This window comes from Phascolarctos cinereus, unplaced genomic scaffold, assembly GCF_003287225.1.
Source record: "Phascolarctos cinereus isolate Bilbo 61053 unplaced genomic scaffold, phaCin_HiC Scaffold_4;HRSCAF=312, whole genome shotgun sequence".
Taxonomy (NCBI): Eukaryota; Metazoa; Chordata; class Mammalia; order Diprotodontia; family Phascolarctidae; genus Phascolarctos; species Phascolarctos cinereus.
Window position 1 is genome coordinate 219,136,405 of NW_027555847.1, and position 19,933 is coordinate 219,156,337.

A 19,933-nucleotide genomic window follows, 5' to 3' on the forward strand; every position below is an offset into this window, starting at 1 on the left:
ATTCTCCAAACTGCACAGCTACGTCCCTATTTGCACATTTGGAAAATCTGCATTACATTGACCTGCCATAGCAAGAAGTGGAATTGCATCCTGCCTGTAAAAGGGGAGCCAGAAATTGCATTCTGTCTATAGCCACCTACCAATACGTTTGTATATCACAGTATCACAGATTCAGAGCTGAAAAGGGCCTTAGGAGGCCGTCTAATCTAGCCCACATTCCCTCGCTCCACCATGTTTACAGATTTGGAACTGAGGGGTGCCATAAGAATGGTTAAGTGACTTGCCCACGGTGTTAAGTGTCTGATGTGGGATGTAAACCCATGTCATACTGACTTCAAGTTCAGTACTTTATCTGCTATACCATCCTGCCTCTCTTACTTCATGTGTCTCATTAGATGAAATTTGTTCTAATCCTTGTGCAGTGGAAGTTTCTCATAGCTTAGAACGAAATTCTAACCATGTCATTATTCTAAATTTTTATTGATGCGTTAGCTTGACGAAGGCTTTATTAGTCATATTTCTTAATCTAATGGTGAGGTATGGATTAGATGAGATGACCTCCCTTCCAAGTTTTGAGTTCTACGATTTAAGACTAATAGTCCACTGAATCTGTGACTTCATTGATACAAGGGTTTCATACATGTAGATCAACCCATGCCTACCCATCCGGTGCACTCATCCATATTCTCCCATAAATTTGCCATGGGGATCCATCCAACATGCCAGAAGTCTTCCTCAAGGTCTTTTGACATTTGGGAGATATGGGGGAAATCCAGTTCCATTCCATTGAGAATAGATGTGATGGTTCAGATTCATTGGCCCCCATTTGAATATAAGCCTCTGAGGGCAGGAAATGTTTTCCTTTTGTTTGTGGACCTCTAGCATCTAGCACGGTGCCTGGCGCATAGGAAGCACTGTAGAAATGTTAGAGATGATGGTGATGATGTTGTGACCGACCAGCTCGTCAGTGATAGGTCAGGGTTTAATTTATTTGGGAATTGAATAAACCAAGTAGGTTTGTGAAAACCATTTAAAGTTTTCTATTGTACTTCCAAAATCTTGAATTTTAAATCCATTAGGGTCAGCATGGTAGGCCTGCGAAGAATGGTTTGTTGTCCAGGACTCAAAAGGTTTTAGAAGAAAGCTTGGCCTGTCCCTTCTTGAGCTTCTGGCCAGAAGCCCAGCTATCTCCTGGTAAACTATTGTCACAGGAATGATCACATCATAGGGGCTGAGATAATATAGGTGAGCTAGTAGGCATTCATGGGGAGGAAAATGTCTCAACACAACTTTTAAAAGGTGTGGCTCCTGGAAGTCCTCCCTGATGAGACGCAAAGCTAGAAGAGATGATTGCTACCTGAGAACCACAGGACAAACCCATACAGACCTCCATGTGGACATGGCCATTGAATGTTGGAGGTTTCCAAGCTAAAACTCCATCTTTAACCTCTGCCTAACCTTTGGAGTGTGAATTTGGGAGACTGGTTTGTTAAAGAGTGACAAGACAACATGACCAAAAAATGGATAGGGCTTTGGCATCCTGGGGAAGCTATAGAAATAGAATCATAGGATATTCAAGCTCAAGTGGACCTTGGAAGGTATCTAATGCAGCAGGGTCAAACTCAAGCAGAAACAGGGACCACTAAATGGTACGTGATGATGCCTGTGGGCCACATATTGACAGAAAACCACATACTATCTGTTTTATATTTTTATTTTTTAAAACTATTTCCCACTTACACTGAATCTGGTTTGGGCCACATTTGGGAGTATTGTGGGCCATATATGGGTCACAGGCCCTGTGTTTGACACCTCTGGTTGAGTTCAGTAACCCAAAAGAAACTTAAAGGAGGGAGAAACAGATCCAGTTAATGACTTACCCAAGGTACTGCGTCGATTAGTGGCAGGACTGGGTATCAGGTCATAGAATCATAGAACAACATTAAAGGTAGAAAAGGCCAACTCCCTCCTTTTATAGATGGGCAAACAGGCCTGATTCAGTCCAGAACTCCTTACACTATCCCACTGTAAAAAGGTTCAGCTTACCTGGGCATTTATTTAGCCATTATAAATTTGAGGTCACGAGACTTTTAAAAGAGCCCTACTTTCCCTTTCCCCTAAAAGCAAGGAAAGGGCAGTTTGAGGAAATGAAAGACAATCCTAGGCCATACCCCCTTTTGAGATAACCCTGTGATGTTCAACATGCATGTGTTCATCACAGATGTGCTGACCGAGAACCAGTGTGGCTCTATTTTAGACCACCATAAATAATACTAATGGACATCTGTTCATGGCTTTAAAGTTTACAAAGTAATTTATACACATTATCTCATTTGAACCTGGCAACAGCCCTGTGAGGTTAAGTGCTATTATCCTGATTTTACAGGTAAGGAAACTGAGACTGGAGAGAGGTTCAGTGACTTGCCCAGGGTCATAAAGCTAGCAGTTTTCTGAAGTGGACTTTCAATCCAGGTCTTCCTGACCTTAAGCCCAGCACTCTCTCCACTTGTGCCAAAGGCAATGATTCAGGCTCACCGTCTGAACATAAGGATCTCACAGGAGTACTACGTCACCTTAGTCTGGGCAAGTTGCCTTTTCCAAAGGCAATATGCTTCATTTGCTTAATGCAGCTGGTCAAGCTTTGACAGCTGGGGCCCGCTTCCCCACTCCTTATCAGAAAACAGGTTTTACTGCATCCCCTCTAAGGAACGTTTATTGCCTCACTTGAGGCAATCAGTGGCTACTGAATGAAATGGGCTAGTCTGCATCCACAGGAAGATTAGAATTTGCAGCCTCTGATCCAACTCAACTGTTTCACAAGCTAAGCTTACCATGCTGCTGAGCAAAGGCCTGACCTCTTTTGCCTTTAGGCTCCTAGTGAACTGTGGAGGACAATTGCAAAGAGGCTTGTGGCCTTCCTGTCCACCTGTCGCCATTCATGCCATCTCAGGATGAGAACACAACAGATCAACACATCTTTTCCTACTTTCCTGTTGTCCTTCTGGCCCCTCAAAACTTCATTGCTTGTGGTGGGGTCTCAGGTTAAGCCCATCTGGTGCCTGATCTGGATTGCTGACACCTAGGGTGTGTCTCCCCCTCCACCAAATAAACTTGCTGACCTTGTGTTTTGTTGAGACTGGTCTTAGAAGCAGAAACATGGGTGTGGTCCTACCAAAGTGGGGGTGGGGAGAGACGGAAGGCCAACTCTCAGGTTTGCCAACAGCCGGAGACATTGTGATAAGAGAATGACATTCCCAGCCAGCTAAGCAGAGGCTGGACTGGAAAAGTCGCTGGTGTATCTTATCGCAAAGTCCTGCTGTTAGTACATATGAGGGATGGCCAGAAGTGGGGGCAGGGATTGGGAACAGGAGGGGTGTTTCAGGAACAGAGAACTAACTAGCCTGGGAGTCAGGCTGCCTGGATTCCCACTCTCCAAAGGACCCCAGGGAATCAGAGTTCTTAGCACTGGAGACTTTGTCATTTCCTCTTCAGCTAACTCTGACCTGAAAACAGACACTGGCCTGAGGAACCTGAGAAGCAGCCTAGAGAACTCTCTGGCCTCAAGGTAGTCCCAGGGGTTCAGGTCCTAATCCAGGGACACATCTGTCCACTATCATTTCTCCTCCCCTTCTAGCCATAACTTAGCTCACTTGGGGCGACCTTGAGCACAATTATCTAGTAAGTAGAGTATTCAATTTTCCCTCAATTAAGAAGGGATAACAGTCCCTGCCCCCTGAATGACCTCATAAGAATGAATGAGATCACCTCTGAAAAACACAGTCATGTAACATAAAGAGAAGGTGGTGTTGACATCAGGCTTCGAGTGCACCCCTAATAGCTGGAGGAAACTCAGGGGCAGCAGAAGATAATTCCTGTGCTTCTCCCCTACACCCTTCATCCCAGGGCAGTTTTCAGCCTGACCCCACATGAAGTTTAGCTAAGCCTTTAGCTAAGCTAAGATGGACTACACAGAAATAGAAGCCAGACAGATCCCTGGGGGTGGGGGGGACAAAAACAAAAGGACATTTATATAAAAATAAAAGCGATTCACTTGGAAACTTGTGACACGTTGTGGCGTGTCTCACGATCCTCTGACCCATGGCACAGCTGGGAAAGGAAGGCGTCGTGTGGCTTACAGCCCACTCCCCCCATCCTCCTTCCTAGACAAGGAAGTACCTCGAGATTCCCAAGTCGGTCCCTGAAGAGTGAGACTTCACTAGAGCCATGCTGTTTAAAGGCTGATCCGTCTTTTGGACATAACTTTCAAAGCCTGTTCATTCCCACTTTCCCCATCACCTGCCAGTCTCCTTCCATCTAAGTACTGACACTGGAGAGAATTCTGCTGTCAGTCTTTGAGGAGAGGAAAAGAAAGGCCATGGTTCATGTTCTGTTTGTTTTTAATCCTCCCTTGATTATAGACATCTGTCCAGGGGACAATCCTTTACCTCACTGTGTCTCCAGCAGGAAAAAAAAAATAATCTACTCAAGTCTCAGGATCTATTTGCAGTTCCCTGGGATCTCACTGTGCACCCCATCTCCCATCTGCCTCCTCTACATCTTTGCATAGGTTGCCTCTCTCCCCCCATACCTGTGACACCTCCCCTCACCACTTCTTTAGAAACCTTAGATTCTTTCAAGGCTCAGCTCATGTGCTATGACATCCCCCTAAGTTGTTACCTGCTTACTTTCTGCTAACCTGCCTTCTCAAATTACTGGTATTTACTTATCTGTTTGTTTTTATCCCCTGGTAGAATGTAAGTTCCCTAAGGGCAGGCACTGTTTCTCAATTCTGTCTCTGTATCCCTAGTACTTTGCACATAGTTGAGTTGACTAAACCCAAACAAGTTTTCTCCCCCTTCCTCCATGCGACCTGCTCTGATGTTTGTTTATACAGCCCCAAAGGGGAAGAAATGGGTTCCTAATTCACCAACAGCTCTGCTTTCAGCCAGACCTAGACAGGCCTGTGTCCACTCTGTGGAAAGCGACAGCTTTCCAGGAAGAAGTCCCTTTCACCCATACAAACCTCTACAGACTAGCTGGAACAGCCCTCCCACTCTTGTCTCATGCTTGTGAGGTCTGGGTCCCCGGTTCAATCTCCTTCAGCACAGGGACATGTAGCAGGCAGTGTCAGGGGTTGGGGAAGGGTCTTTGGTGGCACCTCTGACAAATTCCAATGCAAAGCCCCTGAGGACATTCTAGTTTTTGGCTGTAGCTGGGGGGTAGAACTTTGACAAGTGTCATCTAGTCATATGTCCCCTGGGTTCTGGGTAACTCTGAGGAACAATACTTTCTGGCATGGGGGAAGCTGGGCAAGTCCTAGCATTACCCTACACTTAGGATACTCCATGGATTCTCCTCTTCTGCTGCCCCCTGTAACGCTCCCAAAGAACGTGACCAAGCAAAGGGACCGACATCAGGTTCTCTGGATCAGAGGGGGAGTCTTTAGAAGTTAGCTCAGCTCAGAAGTATCCCCAGTCCTCAGACTCCCTATTCAAAATCAGAAATCCCTTTAAGAAGGAGAATGAATGCGGTTTTGGGTTTTTTTGGTCTTTGTATGCCCAACATTTAGCACAGTTCCTGGGACACACCTGATGCCTAATGATTGCTCATTGACTGTGGAAAGGAGGGTTCTCTCTTGGCGAGCTCTGTTGAAGGCATTGACCCCAGTCAAACAGCCCAGCAAGAAAGTACATTACTAGTCACTAGAAGAATCTGAGCAGTGGGATTGGGGGTGAAGGGGGGGGCAGTCTATCAGATATGAAAACACAGCAGGACTGTAGACCCCATGGTCACGGTAGGGTGGAACCAGTCTTGGAAAAAGACCTCTCCTGAGTAGTTTCATGTTCTTTCCCATGGTCAGGACCAGTTCTTAGAACTTAGGCAGTGGATTGGTAAGAAGGATAGCGGTGGGAGAATGCAATACCCCCTCCCCCCACAGCCCACATGTACTTGGTGGGGTTATGTTGACAACTGTCCAAGAACAGCTCCTCAAGCAAAAGTTGACTCCCAGGGTATGAAGTCCTTGCTCCCTCAGAAGCTCCCCTACAGCTCATCTGAAAGGATTAACATCCTCTTTTCTATGTTTTTGTTCTTCTTGCCCCCAGGAGGATGGGAAGTAGAGGTCGTGTTCCCATTTTGCCCCTGTATTTTGACCTCCTGCATAGATTGCTGAGTGTACTGCTGGTAAGTAGGCGAGAAGTTGTGGATGGCATCCTGGACGATGTCTTGAGGGCTTATGGTTTCCTTGAGCCCACTGGAAATACTCTGCATGGGAGCCACTGTCACTGAGGGCAAAAAGTTAGAATGAGTGCAAGGCTAATAGGAGGTCCAGAAAAACCCCCTCACATTAAGAACCATCCCCTAACTGAAGAGGCTACCTTGGGAGGGGGTAGGATAATAGGATCACAAATCTGGAGCTGACCTCAGAGACCACCTAATCTCTCTCATGTCTCAAATGAGGAAACTTGAGGCCCGGAGGGGTTAAAAGGCTCACCCAATGTAAGGTAACACACTAAGCCCAGCTATCTCCTGGTAAACTATTGTCACAGGAATGATCACATCCTAGGGGCTGAGATAATATAGGTGAGCTAGTAGGCATTCATGGGGAGGAAAATGTCTCAATACAACTTTTAAAAGGTGTAGCATTCATGTCAGCCTAAGTCCTCTGACTCCCAAGATAGCAATCATTCTATGTTGCTCTATCTCATTAGAGAGATTGGACTGTCACATGTGTCATGGTATGATTTCTTTGCAGGTATAGGTTGGACTGGATGGCTTGCTGAGGTCCCCTCTAACTATAACTGATTCTGTCTCTAGGTCTGAAAAGGAGGAAGGGACAGACCCAATCCTCTGTCTCCAGCTCCGGCTCCCAGTCTCTGAACTAGCCCACACTTCTGGCCATCTCAAATAGCTGAATGGCTTTTACTCTTAAAGATAATGATAACTGGCATTTGGAGAGAGCCCAAGAGTTTGTCAAGTGTTGTACACAATCTCATTTGAGCTTCATAACCACCCAGTGAGGTAGGTACTACAGATAATATGCTTGTTTTACAGATAAGCAAACTGAGTCTCAGAGAAGTTAAAGGATTTGCCCCGGGTCACTCACACAGCTAGTGTCAGGGACAGCTAGCTATTATTATCTGTAAAATGAAGATAGTGATATTTGTTGTACCTATTTCACAGAGTTGTTGGGAGAACTATATAAATGCCACTTTCCTCCCCTGAGTCCAATAGTTTAATAACAACCCCTATGATTCAGAAAGTGGCTTATAACTTCTTGAAAACTCTCCTGACTGCACTTTGAGTTCATTATCTCTTGTTCTGTACCCATGGGAGACAGAACAGCTGGTCTCCATCCTTTGGATCCAATCACTTTTTAAATGAGCTGTTCTGACGAGGCATTTGTCTAAGTGTGACCCAGGAGAACCCTATCCCAGCCCTCCCCTTACCCAGGTGTTCTGTGAGTTGGTGTCTTAGTTATATTCCTGTTCAAAGTATGACCGTGTTTCTATAATTGTGGTCCTGGACCAAAACAACCATTTGCTTGGGATTTTTAATAGAAAAAAACTCAAAAGCAAAAAATAGCACTTCACTGGGGTCTAATCAAGCAACCCTATCCTATCCAGTAACTGTTTGGGAGCAGAAATGATCCACAGACAGAAAGGGCACAAGAATTACTACCCAACATCCTTGTCTAAGGCCATTCCAATTGGGACCACTCAGCTTCCATTTCCTTCTGGCCGTCAGGGATGGCTTAGCCTTTGAGCTAGGTTCCTTCCCTGAATCTCTCTGCCAGGATTTGGTGTGGTAAGGAAAAAAACAAAAAAACCAAAACCATTGGATTTGGAGTCAAAAGATAGGGATAGGAAATAAACCTCTGATTTTGTCAACACAGGGGATTCCTGGGTGAGGAAACTCCCTTTAACAGTGCAGGTTGGCATCTCCACAACTTCCAACCTTAGAGAGTTAGATGGAGCACTGAAAAGTTAGGTGATTTGTCCAGGTTCCTATAGCCAATATGTGTCAGACATGGTACTTGAACCCAAGTCTTCCTGGGTCAGAGGCCAATCCCTATCACCTATGGCATAGTGTCTCAAAGAATCAGAGGAATTGAGGTCAAATTCTGCTTCTGTGTGACCTTTGCTGATTTATTTAACCTTTCTGGCTTCAGATTGCTTAACAGTAAAATGGAATTAAACTAGAGGACCTTTACTGTCCTTTCCAGGACGAGCTCTATGCTGCAAATGAAGTTCTTGCTCAGATCCCCATTTTCAGCTATCTGGACCAGCTGTGGAATTACTGGTGTCCAACTTCAACTCCATCGAGCCCCAGATATTTGGCTAGGGTTTTCCCCGATAAGGAGGCAAAACCCCCAGAAAGCAACAATTTGTCTGGTCTTTCCTTCCTAATGCCCAGTTTTGCATCACAGTTCCTGAGCTTGATGGGACCCTATGGCATATCGCTCATGCCTTCTACAAACTGGGAGGTCTCAATACCACCCACTTGACTTTGGGAGAGTCGCCTGAGCAAGTTACCTGGTGAGTCTTCCTTCTTCTCTGAGTACACCTGGCACGTGAAGGCATAGCGTAAGGCAATAGAGGCAAAGAGCATCTCAATGCAGATGATGAAGTTCTGGTAGCCAGCAGCCACTGTCCCAGCCCCCACCTCATTCCCATCAATGATCTGCACCTCTGGGATCACCCCACACTTTTCCAGGATGGCCAACAGCATCCCTATGGGAGTAACATTGAGAGTCTCATTAGAATCAGAGACAGGAAAGGAGAAATAACATGGCTGATGGGGAGACAGAGCTACCCCGGGCTCCACCATGACAAAATAGGAGGTTGGCTGTGTTTCCCATAATAGAAAATGAACTCTATTCATTTCATTTGGCATGGCCTTTTTGGTACAGAGTTATAACAAGGAATTTTTGTACCTGAAAAAAGGGAGGGTGACGAGTGGGTATGTGGTATGATGTGGAGTTCTCCTAGGATGTGGAAGAAAGTTCATCCTGGAACACCAGGACATGGAGGATATTTAACCTACTGAAGGAGGGATACTGTTGGGGATGCAGAGGTAGCTGCTAGATGGAAGAAATGTTTCCAGGATCAATGCTGTTGGCACCCTCAAATGTTTGGTACTCTGCACAAAGCTCTGTTCTCACCACTTTAGTTGTGGATCTGGGGACAGGCATCTTTGCTCATACCATTCTCTATGTTTGAAAGGGTCTATTTCCTTCATCTCTTTCTGCTATTTGAAATCCTTCCTATCTTTCATTTTTAATTAAACATTTTAATTGATGTTTTCTGATCACCTTCATTTATGAATAAATCCCACTCCTTTTTCCTCCTCTATCAAATCATACTTTATAACAAAAAATAAAAAGAGAAAGAAGAAAAAAATAGTTCAGCACAACCAACCAATATATTGACCAAGTTTGATAGTATAAAGACTATTATACCACACCCACAGTGCCCCATCTCTGAAAAGAATGGATGGAGATCTGTTTTCTTAACTTTACTACAAGACCAAGCTTCTTGGTCATTCTACATCATTCAGTTTCCCTTTTTTAGGGGTGGGGGTGAGGTGGGGAGGGTGAGGTGGGTGGAGTTTTTTCCATTTACATTGCTGTAGTCATTGTGTATAAGGTTTTCCTGGATCTGCTTACTTCACTTTGTGTTCGTTCCTATAAATCTTTCTATGTTTTTCTGTAGCCATTATATTCATCATTTATTGCAGCACAGTAATATTCTTTACATTCACATACCACAACTGGTTTAGCCATTCCCCTACTCAATGGCCATCTACTTTGTTTCTAGTTCTTTTCTACCACCAGATGGTACTGTTATGACTATTTTGATGAATATATGGGACCTTTGATTTTGTCTTGGCTTCCTTACGGCATACATATAGCAGGAGGATGTCTGGGTTAATGGCAATGTGACATCTTAGTAAATTTCTTAAGATAATTCCAAACTGCTTTCCAGAATAGTTGGATCAAGTCACATTCCACACACCACCCAAAAATGTCCATATCCATCTTTGGTCACCTTTGCCAACTTGCTAGGTATGAGGTAAAAATCCTATCCATCTTTTAAGACTTAGTTCAAATGCCTCCTTTTCCTTAAAGCCTTCTTTAATTACTCCAGTCAGAAGTGATCTTTTCCTCATATCACTCATATATCTTATATCACTTATATATATATATCACATGTATGACTCATATATCTTATATCACTCATATATCTCATATCACTTGTATGACTCATATCTTATATCACTCCTATATGTCACATCACTTGTATGACTCATCTTATGTCTTCTATCACTCATATAGATTACTTGTATGATTCATGTATTTTATATCACACATATATCTTACATCATTTATATCATTCATATATCTTATATCATTTCTATCACATATCTTACATCACTTATATTGCTCATATATCTTATATAATTTCTATCGCTCATATCACTTACATCATTTATATACCTCATATCATTTATATCACTTATATATAACCCCACTCATAGCTTATACCACTCACATGCATTATTTCTATCACTCACATATCTTACATCACTCATATATCTTATTTTTGTTCAGGGAGGGGGAAGCAATCGGGATTAAGTGACTTGCCCAAGGTCACACAGCTAGTAAGTGTCTGAGGCTGGATTTGAAATCAGGTCCTCCTGACTCCAGGGCCAGTGCTCTATCCACTATGCCACCTAGCTGCCTCTACTCATATATCTTATGTATCACTCATACCACATTCTATTTATATTATACTTATGTGTGTTTGGCTCATCTTCTTTACAAGACTACAAACTCCTTCAGGGCAGGAATGGTTTGGGATTCTTTTATCTTGGTATCTTCCTCCAATGAACATAGCCCCTTTGCTCACATTAGGCATTCAATAAATGTGTGTTGAACAAATGCAAAGAGTTGATCTTCTTCTCCGTAATCTTACATTTATTCCAAGGCCCTGATCTGGAACTTAGATGTCATTAGGATGAAGACCAGGGCAAAAGAAAGAGGTGATTCCAGTTCTTATAAGGGAATGGGGCACCAGTAGAACAGTGGCATACCTGAGCATTTGGGAAGCCTTTTGAACTCACCAATGAGCTTGACATAATAAACTACTTGAGGGCAAGGCCTGTGCCTTTTATCTCCTCTGTATGTACTAACGTATGGAGGCACAGTACATAGAGTGTCGGGCCTGGAGGCAGGAAGACTCATCTTCCTGAGTTGAAATCTGGCCACTTAATAGCTGTGTGACCCTGGGCAAGTCACTTTTGCCTCAGTTTCCTCCTCTGTAAAATGAACTGCAGAAGTATCTCTGCCAAGAAAACCTCAAAAAGGGTCACAAAGAGTCGGATACGACTGAAAACAACTGGACAACATGTACTAACAACTTCTTGCCCTTTGCCATGAGCCCTACAACCTTCACTGCACCAGCACAGTACTGTGCACGTATCTGAAACTCAGATGATACATAGTGCAATGAGCCATACCCAAATAGGTTCTCTTTGGAGAGGAGGTTTGATTCCTTATGTAAGATAAAAGCAGAAATCTGAGCTTATTTTGGAAAGGACAAGAAATATCTTTGTTTATGTGGCTACAGGCATCAAGCTGTGTTGCTTTGTGCATTTAAATCATGACACTTTTCTCTGGACTTATTTCTCCAGTCATAAATGGAGAGTGTTGATGGAGATAAATAATAATACATCTCTATGGAGTGCTTTGTATAGCACTTTTTTTCCTGTGAGATATGTAGTAGAAGCATTTAGTTCCATTTTACAGATGGAGAAAATAAGGCTCAGAAAAATAAAGTGACTTACTCCAAGTCACAAAACTAGGAAATAGCAGAGCTGAGACCTCTAACTTCAAAACTAGGGCTCTTTCCACTATAGTCCATTGCCTTCTTTTTTGTTTGTTAGTTAATTATTTTTTAGCATTTTAAATTTTGAGTTCTGAATTCTCTTCCTCCCTCCCATCTGTCCCCCACTCATTGTGAAGGCAAGAAATATAGCATCAGTTATACATATGAAACCATGCAAAACACATTTCCTTCCATGTTAGTCATCTTCAAAAAAAAACCAAAAACAGAAAAATAAAGTGAAGAAAAATATGCTTCAGTCTACACTCAGACTCCATCAGTTCTTTCTCCAGAGAGCCCATTGCCTTCTAAAAGGAATCTCCTTCCAACTGCCCCCAGCATCCCCACCCCCACTGCCTGGCCAAGTACTGGGCTTATATAGCTGTAGATGGCATTTTTCTGGTGACTCTCTCTTCAGGGTCCCATCCCTTCCTATGTAAAGAGGTCAGAGGAGACCTCAAGGTTAGCAACCTCACTTTCTCCATCCTTACCCACCTTGCCAGAAGGAGAGAAAGATGACAGCTTTGATGGTGAGAAACTTGAGGACGGGCTCAAAGGGTCGGAGAAGGTCACTGGTGGCAAAGTAGAAGAGGAAGAGGGCGTAGAGGGCCAGGCTCACCGAGAAGTTATAGACAATGGTCACGTAGAGATAGCCACTGCGGGGACTACCGGCAAAGAGAGAGGATATTCACAGAGTACCCATATGTCAGCTCATCCTGCCCAATGATCCCCAATGATCCCCATCTTCCCAAACTCCAGTTTCAAGTTTTAATTCCCAACATGGATTGACTGCTCAGATCTAGTGCTCCTACCCGGTTCCGAGTGCCAGAGGCAGAGAGAATAGACAACCAGGCCATTTTGGTTTGGATGGAGAGTTCTTGAGGGGGAAGTACTAACATGAGACTAAATCCCCTCCTTTGTCTGTGCCCTCCCAACCCTGCCAATGTGTGTTCTTCACCTCCTTCAGAACTCCCTTCTCCAGGAAGCATCCCTGGGTAGCTCCACCCAGCCTCATTCCCTCCTGACTCTTCCTTCTCCCCACAAGGAGGTATTTAGTTTACATTACAATAATTTGTACCTGTTTACCAGTGTTCTTGCTGTTCTTATGTGTGATCTGTGCACTTGCCTTTGTGTGTATATGTTTTCTTTCTTCTTTGTTATATTTTAAAGTCAATGGCTAGAATACAAGCTCCCTAAGGGAAGGGAAAATGTCTCATTTTTTGCATTTACATCCCCAGTGCTTAGCACAGAAGTTGGCACACAATAGGTATTCTGAAAATGCTTATTCATTGATTGGTTGAGGGTGAAGATCAGATCTTTTTCTTTTTATATTTTCCCTGAGTTTCTAGAATAGTGTTCGGAAAGTGCAGGCGTAACTGTGTCGCCTCCTTCTCCAGCAGTTTCAGTGGCTTCCCATTGCCTCTAGGATAAAATGCCATCCCCTCTGGCATTTAAAGCAAAGTCCTTCACAATTTGGCTCCAAACTAATCTCTACAGCCTGATCTCAGTCACTAGTACCTTCTTGAATATTCTACATTCAAATCAAAATGGCCTGTTTGTTATTGTTATTCTCTTTCTCTCTCTCTCTCTCTCTCTTTCTCTCTCTCTCTCTCTCTCTCTCTTTCTCTTTTTTTTGAGGCAGTTGGGGTTAAGTGACTTGCCCAGGGTGAACTAGTAAGTGTCTGAGGCCAGATTTGAACTCAGGTCCTCCTGACTCCAGGACCAGTGCTCTATCCACTGTACCACATAGCTACCCCTCTGCTATTCTCTTGACATAGCCTTCTATTCTCTGCCTCATTAATTTCAACAGGGTATCTTGATTCCTCAACTCTGCTTCATAGAACCCCTATGTTCTTTAGAAGCATACCTCGGCTGCCACCTCCTCCCCCACCTTAAAAGGCTTTTCCTGCTACCTTTCCTCAGTTATTCATGCTTCCCTCCTAAATTGCTTCATATTTACTATGGCACTCAAAGCCCTTCCCTGCCTGGCCCCATCCAAGCTCGTTGGTTTTATTCCATATCCCTCCCTTTCATGCCACACCATGTCCCGATATACTGGCCTTCATACACAGCATTCCATCTACCTCCATGCCTTCATCCTGGCTGTCTCTTGTGCCAAGAATGTGCCCTGACCCTCATTACCTCTGCCCCTTAGATTCCCACCTTCTACTTTACTAAGCTTCTGATGACTTCCCCCATTGGTATTTTCCAATATCTGTGCATGTCGTCTCCTCTGTATGTTCCTCTAGGGCAGGGACTGTTTAATTTTTGTACTGGACACATACTGCTGGTTGAATTGAAACGAATTGAATTGGGGAAGCAGGGGGTGGTCCAAAGAACACATTCTGGAGTTAGAGGATATCAATTCAAATCCTTCCTCTGACACTTACTACCCGTGTGGCCTTGGGTAAGTCACTTAACCACTCTATGCCTCAGTTTCCTCATGTGCAAAATGAGAGGTTTGGATTAGATGGTCTCTTCCAGTTCTAAATCTATGGTCCTATGAATTGAATTGGCAGCTGGGTGCCACAATGGATAGAGCACCGGGCTTGGAGTCAGGAAGACCTCAGCTCAAATATGGATTCAGACACTAGATGTGTGATCCTGGGCAAGTCACTTAGCTCTGTTTGCCTCAGTTTCCTTATCTGTAAAATGGGCTGGAGAAGGAAATGGCAAACCACTCTAGTATCTTTGCCAAAAAAATCCCAAATGGAGTCACCAAGAATCAGACATGACTGAAATGACCGCACAACAACAACAATTAATTGAATGAAATGTCACTCCTAACAGAGGCAGCCCCCAAGAGTTCTCATTCTAAAATGAGAGCTGCCTCCATTCCCAGCCCCCAACCTCAATCCTTCTCTTCTCACACAGAGCCCCAATTTGGGGCACCACCTCGGTACTCTTGGCCCTCTCCCACCCTCTTGCTTCTGCCTTCCATGTTCTTACTTAAAATCTCCATCATTGTATTTGCCAACCCCCTGCAGGATAATGGTGGTCAGAGCCATGATGGGCTTCACAATACAAAACTGGAGCGTGGCCTGTGAAAAGAGAGAGGGAACGTCAGCTGAAGGCAGCCCTGTGATGCTCTAGGGCCGGCCCATACCCTCAGACCAAGCCCAGTTGGCCCCGTGACTCACCTGTTTGCAGAACCGAAGAAAACCAATGGAATAGAACATCCCCTGCAGACAGCAGGTACCATAGAAACAGCTGGACCTAGAAACCAGAGTGAAATAAAACCTACTGGAGTGGGCATGGGGGCTGCAGCTGGAGGTCCACATCAGGAAAGATAGACAGTAGGGCATAGTGTGGGCAGGGTGGCTTGGGAGACTCAGACAGAAATCTACAAACCCAAAAATCTGTTCACTGGTCTCCACCCACATTCATCTAATCCAGTCCCTTTCTTTCTGCCTCTCTGTCATAGCATTAGGCTGAGAGAGCACTGATGTCCTCCCATCATATTCTGCTCACCCATAAAACTCGAATGCACACATACTATCCCAAGTGGGCCAGATTCTGGTTCTGAGGGAGTGCTGTGACAGAATGACGAAGTAATTGTATTGGGAATCAAGAGAACTGGGTTCTAGTCTCAGCTATAAAATGAAGGAGTTAGAATGAATGAAACCGAAGGCCTTTTCAAGCTTTCACATTCTTTGAAGTTTTAAGAAAAATAGAACTACAAAAAAGGAAAGATAGCACTGTTCTTTCAGACCTCTTGCCTGACACCCCTCCCTTCTTTGCAGAAGTAGGGGTCATATGGAATATTATATCAGACATGCTGGTTGGTTTTGATGAAAATTTTCTTCTTCTTTTTTTTATCTTTGCTACCAGAGACAGCTTACTGGACAGGGGGAGGAGGGAGTAAATATTCAGCACTGAAGGTAATGTAAAAACAAAAGATACCAGTAAAATATTTTTGGGGAAAACATTGCTTGATTTGGTTCAGGCTTCCTAGTTTGGACTCAGCTCATGGTTTGCTTGCTTCTCCTAGGACCCAGGACATCTGGGTCCATGCTAAAGCTGCCTGAGAATAGGGACTGCTTCATTTTTATCTCGGTGCCTGGCACACAGTAGGTGCTTAATACTTGTGGCTGCCGATTGATTAATGACTTACTTGATAGGCTTCCCACGGATCTCAGCCATGATGGCACTCTCGCCTCCTAGGTACTCAAAGCAGAGGCTCAGGAAACTGTATATGACAAATGCTGGTAAGGACAAACAGGTGGCAAGAAGGACAAACAGATGAGCAATTGGGAGGAGAAACTACAAAATCCTGTATTTCTATCTTGTGGACCTATGATAGCCAGGAAGGCTCAGTTCTGAGAAACAGACAAGTGTGCCCCCAAACAAGAAATCCTTCATCTCCTCTTCACATGCTGCCACTTGGGATGAGAATTATCCATTTTAGACAACACCCTGAGGGTTCTCCAGCCTTCCCTTTGATTCCTTTTTTTCTATGCCTCTCTACAGTGAGTTCTCTTCAACCTTACAGATTTCAGTTGGCTATTTAAAATAGAAAACTATTTTACCATAGGGCAGCTAGGTGGCTCAGTGGAGATGGAGCTCTGGGCTTGGAGTCAGGATGACCTGAATGCAGACTCAGCCTCAGACACACTACCTGTGTGACCCTGGGCAAGTCATTTAACTTCTTTTTTTTTTTTGGCCTTAATCCACTGGAGAAAGAAATGGCAAACCAGTGCAGCATCTTTGCCCAGAAAACGCCGTGGACAGGTCCAGAGGGTCACAGAGAGTCAGACAGGACTGAACAACATGATACCAGCAAAGTACAAACTGTATAGAGTTACACAAGGACAGACTGCCAAAACAGGCACTGAATCTTTCTTCCCTCAAGTTCCTCATGCTTTCTGAACTCTCCTTTTTTTCCAAAGGAAATGTCTTTTTATGTCTTTTTAAATTTTCCGCCCCGTTCCTTTCCTTTATGTCTTCTGTATAAACATACCCCAGAGAGAAGCCCTTTGGGAATTTGGTGTCTCACTGAGCCTCCTACAGGCAATTTAGTGCTAGAGATTTGCCCGGAGCCGCTGAGAGGTTAAGTGTCTTTGTCTACTGTCACGTGACCAGCATGTTATGTGTCAAGGGTAGGATTTGAACCCAGGTCTTCCTGACTCCAAGGCTGGCCATAAAATATTGCAGGTATTACTGGGGAAAGTGATGCACAGAAAGATTAAATGATTTGTCCATAGTCACATAACAAGTGAGAGTTAGAGGCAGGATTCCAGGGCTCTGGGTCCAATAATCTTTGTTAGCCCAAATTCAATCTCAGCACTAGGTAGTACAGGTGATAGAGCTCTGGGCCTCAAGTCAAGAAGATCTGAATTCAAATGTGACCTCAGATATTTTCTAGCTGTGTGACCTTGAACGTATCACTTTACCACTGTCTGCCTCAGTTTCCTCATCTGTAAAATGGGGATAATGGTAGCTCCTAACTCATAGGGTTGCTATCAGGATCAAATAAAATAATATTTTTTAAACATTTTACACAGTGCCTGATGCATAGTAGGTGCTTAATGCATACTTATTTCCTTCCTACTTAAGCAGCATGATATAGTAGAAAGCATACTAGACTTGGAATCGAGGGTCCTGGGTTTGGACCCAACTTCTTCCATATACTACATATGTGTGATTCAGAATAGGTCATTTGAGTTCTCTGTGAGGAAAGTGTTTTTTATTCATTAAAATTCTATAATTGTGAGTTATTCTAAAGAACAGTCCATATGATGAATTTTCAAAGTGTTTTGTCCTACCTCTCTCTTATAATGCACACTCTTTTATGTTATATTTGTTAATGTAAAGACCATCACTGTTATGAGATTGTAACCCTTTGGAGGTAGAGACTGCATATTACTACTCCTTGTACCTTCCTCCATCCCTTTTCGGTTTTTTGGAGGTGACGGGAATTAAGTGACTTGTGCAGGGTCACACAGCTAGTAGGTGTCTGAGGTCGCATTTGAACACAGGTCCCCCTGACTCCAGGTCCAGATAAGTTAACAAGTGTTTATTGAATTGAATTGGGCCCTTTGTAATAAGAATAACCTGTGATCCATGCTGGCTTAAGAACTGTGTGTGCAGGCACCTGAAAGTCATTTTCCCTTCTCCTTTATGAGTAGCCTCTGGCCTGTAATCAAGGGGAAACAAACCCAAAACATTTATTAAGCACCTACTACTAAGGGCCAGGCATTATGTTAAGCAATCTCATTCGAGCCTCACAACAAACCTGGGTTGTAGGCACTATTATTATTCCCATTTTACAGATGAGGAAACTGAGGCAGAGTTTTAAGTGGCCTGCTCATGGTCACATAGCTAGGTTTCTGAAGCTGGATTTGAACTCAGGCCTTCCTAACTCCTGGCCCAGCTCTCTATCCACTGTACCACCTAGCTGTCTCTAGTAAGGATCCCTGCCTCTTTAAGGGAAAAAAAAAAGGCCCTGATAGATCCAACCCATAATAAAACCAAGTCCCAGAGACATGCTGGCCATGCAAACAAAGCCAGGGAGCTGAGATGCTGCTGGAGGTTCAGGCTGGCCCAATTCCGTATCTCTTGTGACTAGCAGAGAATCAGTATTCCATAGTGGAAAAATGTGGATTTAGGGTCAGAGGACATGGGTTTGATGTTTAGCTGTGTGCATCTTTTTGTGGTGGTTGGATGTCAACTTTGGAAAGAAGTCTGCAGCAGAACGTTCCAGGCATCTGGGCTTGTCTAACACTTTGTCAGTGATTTAGACAAGGGTCTGGGCGTGCACGCTTCTCAAATCTGCAGATGACGTAAACAGAGGGGGATAGCTAACATGTTCTATGAGGCAGTCGGCATCCAAAATGATATGGCTAGGACACTGTGCTGAATCTAAGAAGATGATCTACAATAGGGATAAATGTAAAGTCTTACCCGTGGGCTTTAAATTTAAATTTTTATTTAAAAATAAATCAGCTTTGTAAGGTTGGGGGGGGGGAATAGCTAGAGGGCAGAGAAAAAAGATTTGGAGGTTTTACTGCAAATTGTGGTAACATGGTATAGGCATCGAGACTGTAACAACACAGAATCCAAAAAACCATCTCAGGTTGTAGTACAAGATGCCTAGTGTCCAGGATTGAGGGAGGTGATATTTCCCTGTGCTCTGCCCTGGTAAAATCACATCTGAAGTCCTGTGGTCACCTCTGGTTGTCACGTTTCCTGAGGGGCACTGATAAGCTGGAAATCGATGCTTCTCATGACTTCACATGTATAAATGATGTCATATCAGGTGGGAGAGGAGCAGGAAGGAGGAAGAGAATTTGGAACTCAAAAGTTTTACAAAATGAACGTTATAAATAAATGAATGATAGCTGGAGATCAATGTTTTTTATGACTTCACATGTTATATTAATATTTTATTGGGTGGGGAAGGAACAAGGAGAGAGAGAATTTGGAATTCAAAATTTAAAAAAAATGAATGTAATAAATAAAAGAATGAATGAATGATAGCTGGAGATCAGTGTGTTTTTTTGCATGACTTCACATGTATAACTGATATCCTATTGGGGGGAGGGGCAGAAAGGAGGGAGAGAATTTGGAACTCAAAAGTTTTTTAATGTCATAAATAAATAAATGGATGAATGAATGAAAGAAAAGCTGATCTTCCAGAGGACGGTGATGGTAAAAGGCCTCCCCTCCAAATCATGCCATAGGAAAATTGACTGAAGGAACTGGGAATGTTTCAACCTGAGGAAGGGGAGATTTAGCTGGGATCTGGCTTCTGTCTTAAGGTTAATGAAGGGCTGTTATATAGAAGAGGGACTGGACTCATTGTACTGAGTCCCAGAGCTTGACTCGAGGAAGAACTTTCTTAGCCCCTATGCAAAAGAAAGTTCTCTTTCACTGGAAGTATTCTTCATTAGAAGTCATGTTTACTAGAGGCAGCTCTATGGTGAAGTGGAAAGAGTGCTGGGTCGAGAGTTTGGAAGGCCTGAGTTCAAATCCAAACTCTGACACTCACTACCTGTATGACCCTGGGGAAGTTACTTAGCAACCGCCTGCCTCAGTTTCTTCAACTC

The 19,933-nt window shown here is 43.7% G+C and overlaps 1 protein-coding gene across 3 annotated transcripts in view; it reads right to left on the minus strand.

The window, feature by feature from the left end:
- Window positions 1-1,698: 1,698 nt before the first annotated feature.
- The window catches only part of TMEM184A (transmembrane protein 184A), a 57,531-nt gene continuing 39,296 nt past the window's right edge, over window positions 1,699-19,933 (minus strand). For all 3 annotated transcript variants that reach the window (XM_020975241.2, XM_020975242.2, XM_078152925.1), the window contains 6 exons: window positions 16,000-16,090; window positions 15,026-15,101; window positions 14,835-14,926; window positions 12,381-12,550; window positions 8,535-8,732; window positions 1,699-6,284 (listed from right to left, as the gene is read on the minus strand). In XM_020975241.2, coding sequence (XP_020830900.1) covers window positions 6,043-6,284; window positions 8,535-8,732; window positions 12,381-12,550; window positions 14,835-14,926; window positions 15,026-15,101; window positions 16,000-16,090 — 869 coding nt within the window. In that variant the 3' untranslated portion in view covers window positions 1,699-6,042. The remainder of the gene's footprint in view (window positions 6,285-8,534; window positions 8,733-12,380; window positions 12,551-14,834; window positions 14,927-15,025; window positions 15,102-15,999; window positions 16,091-19,933) is intronic.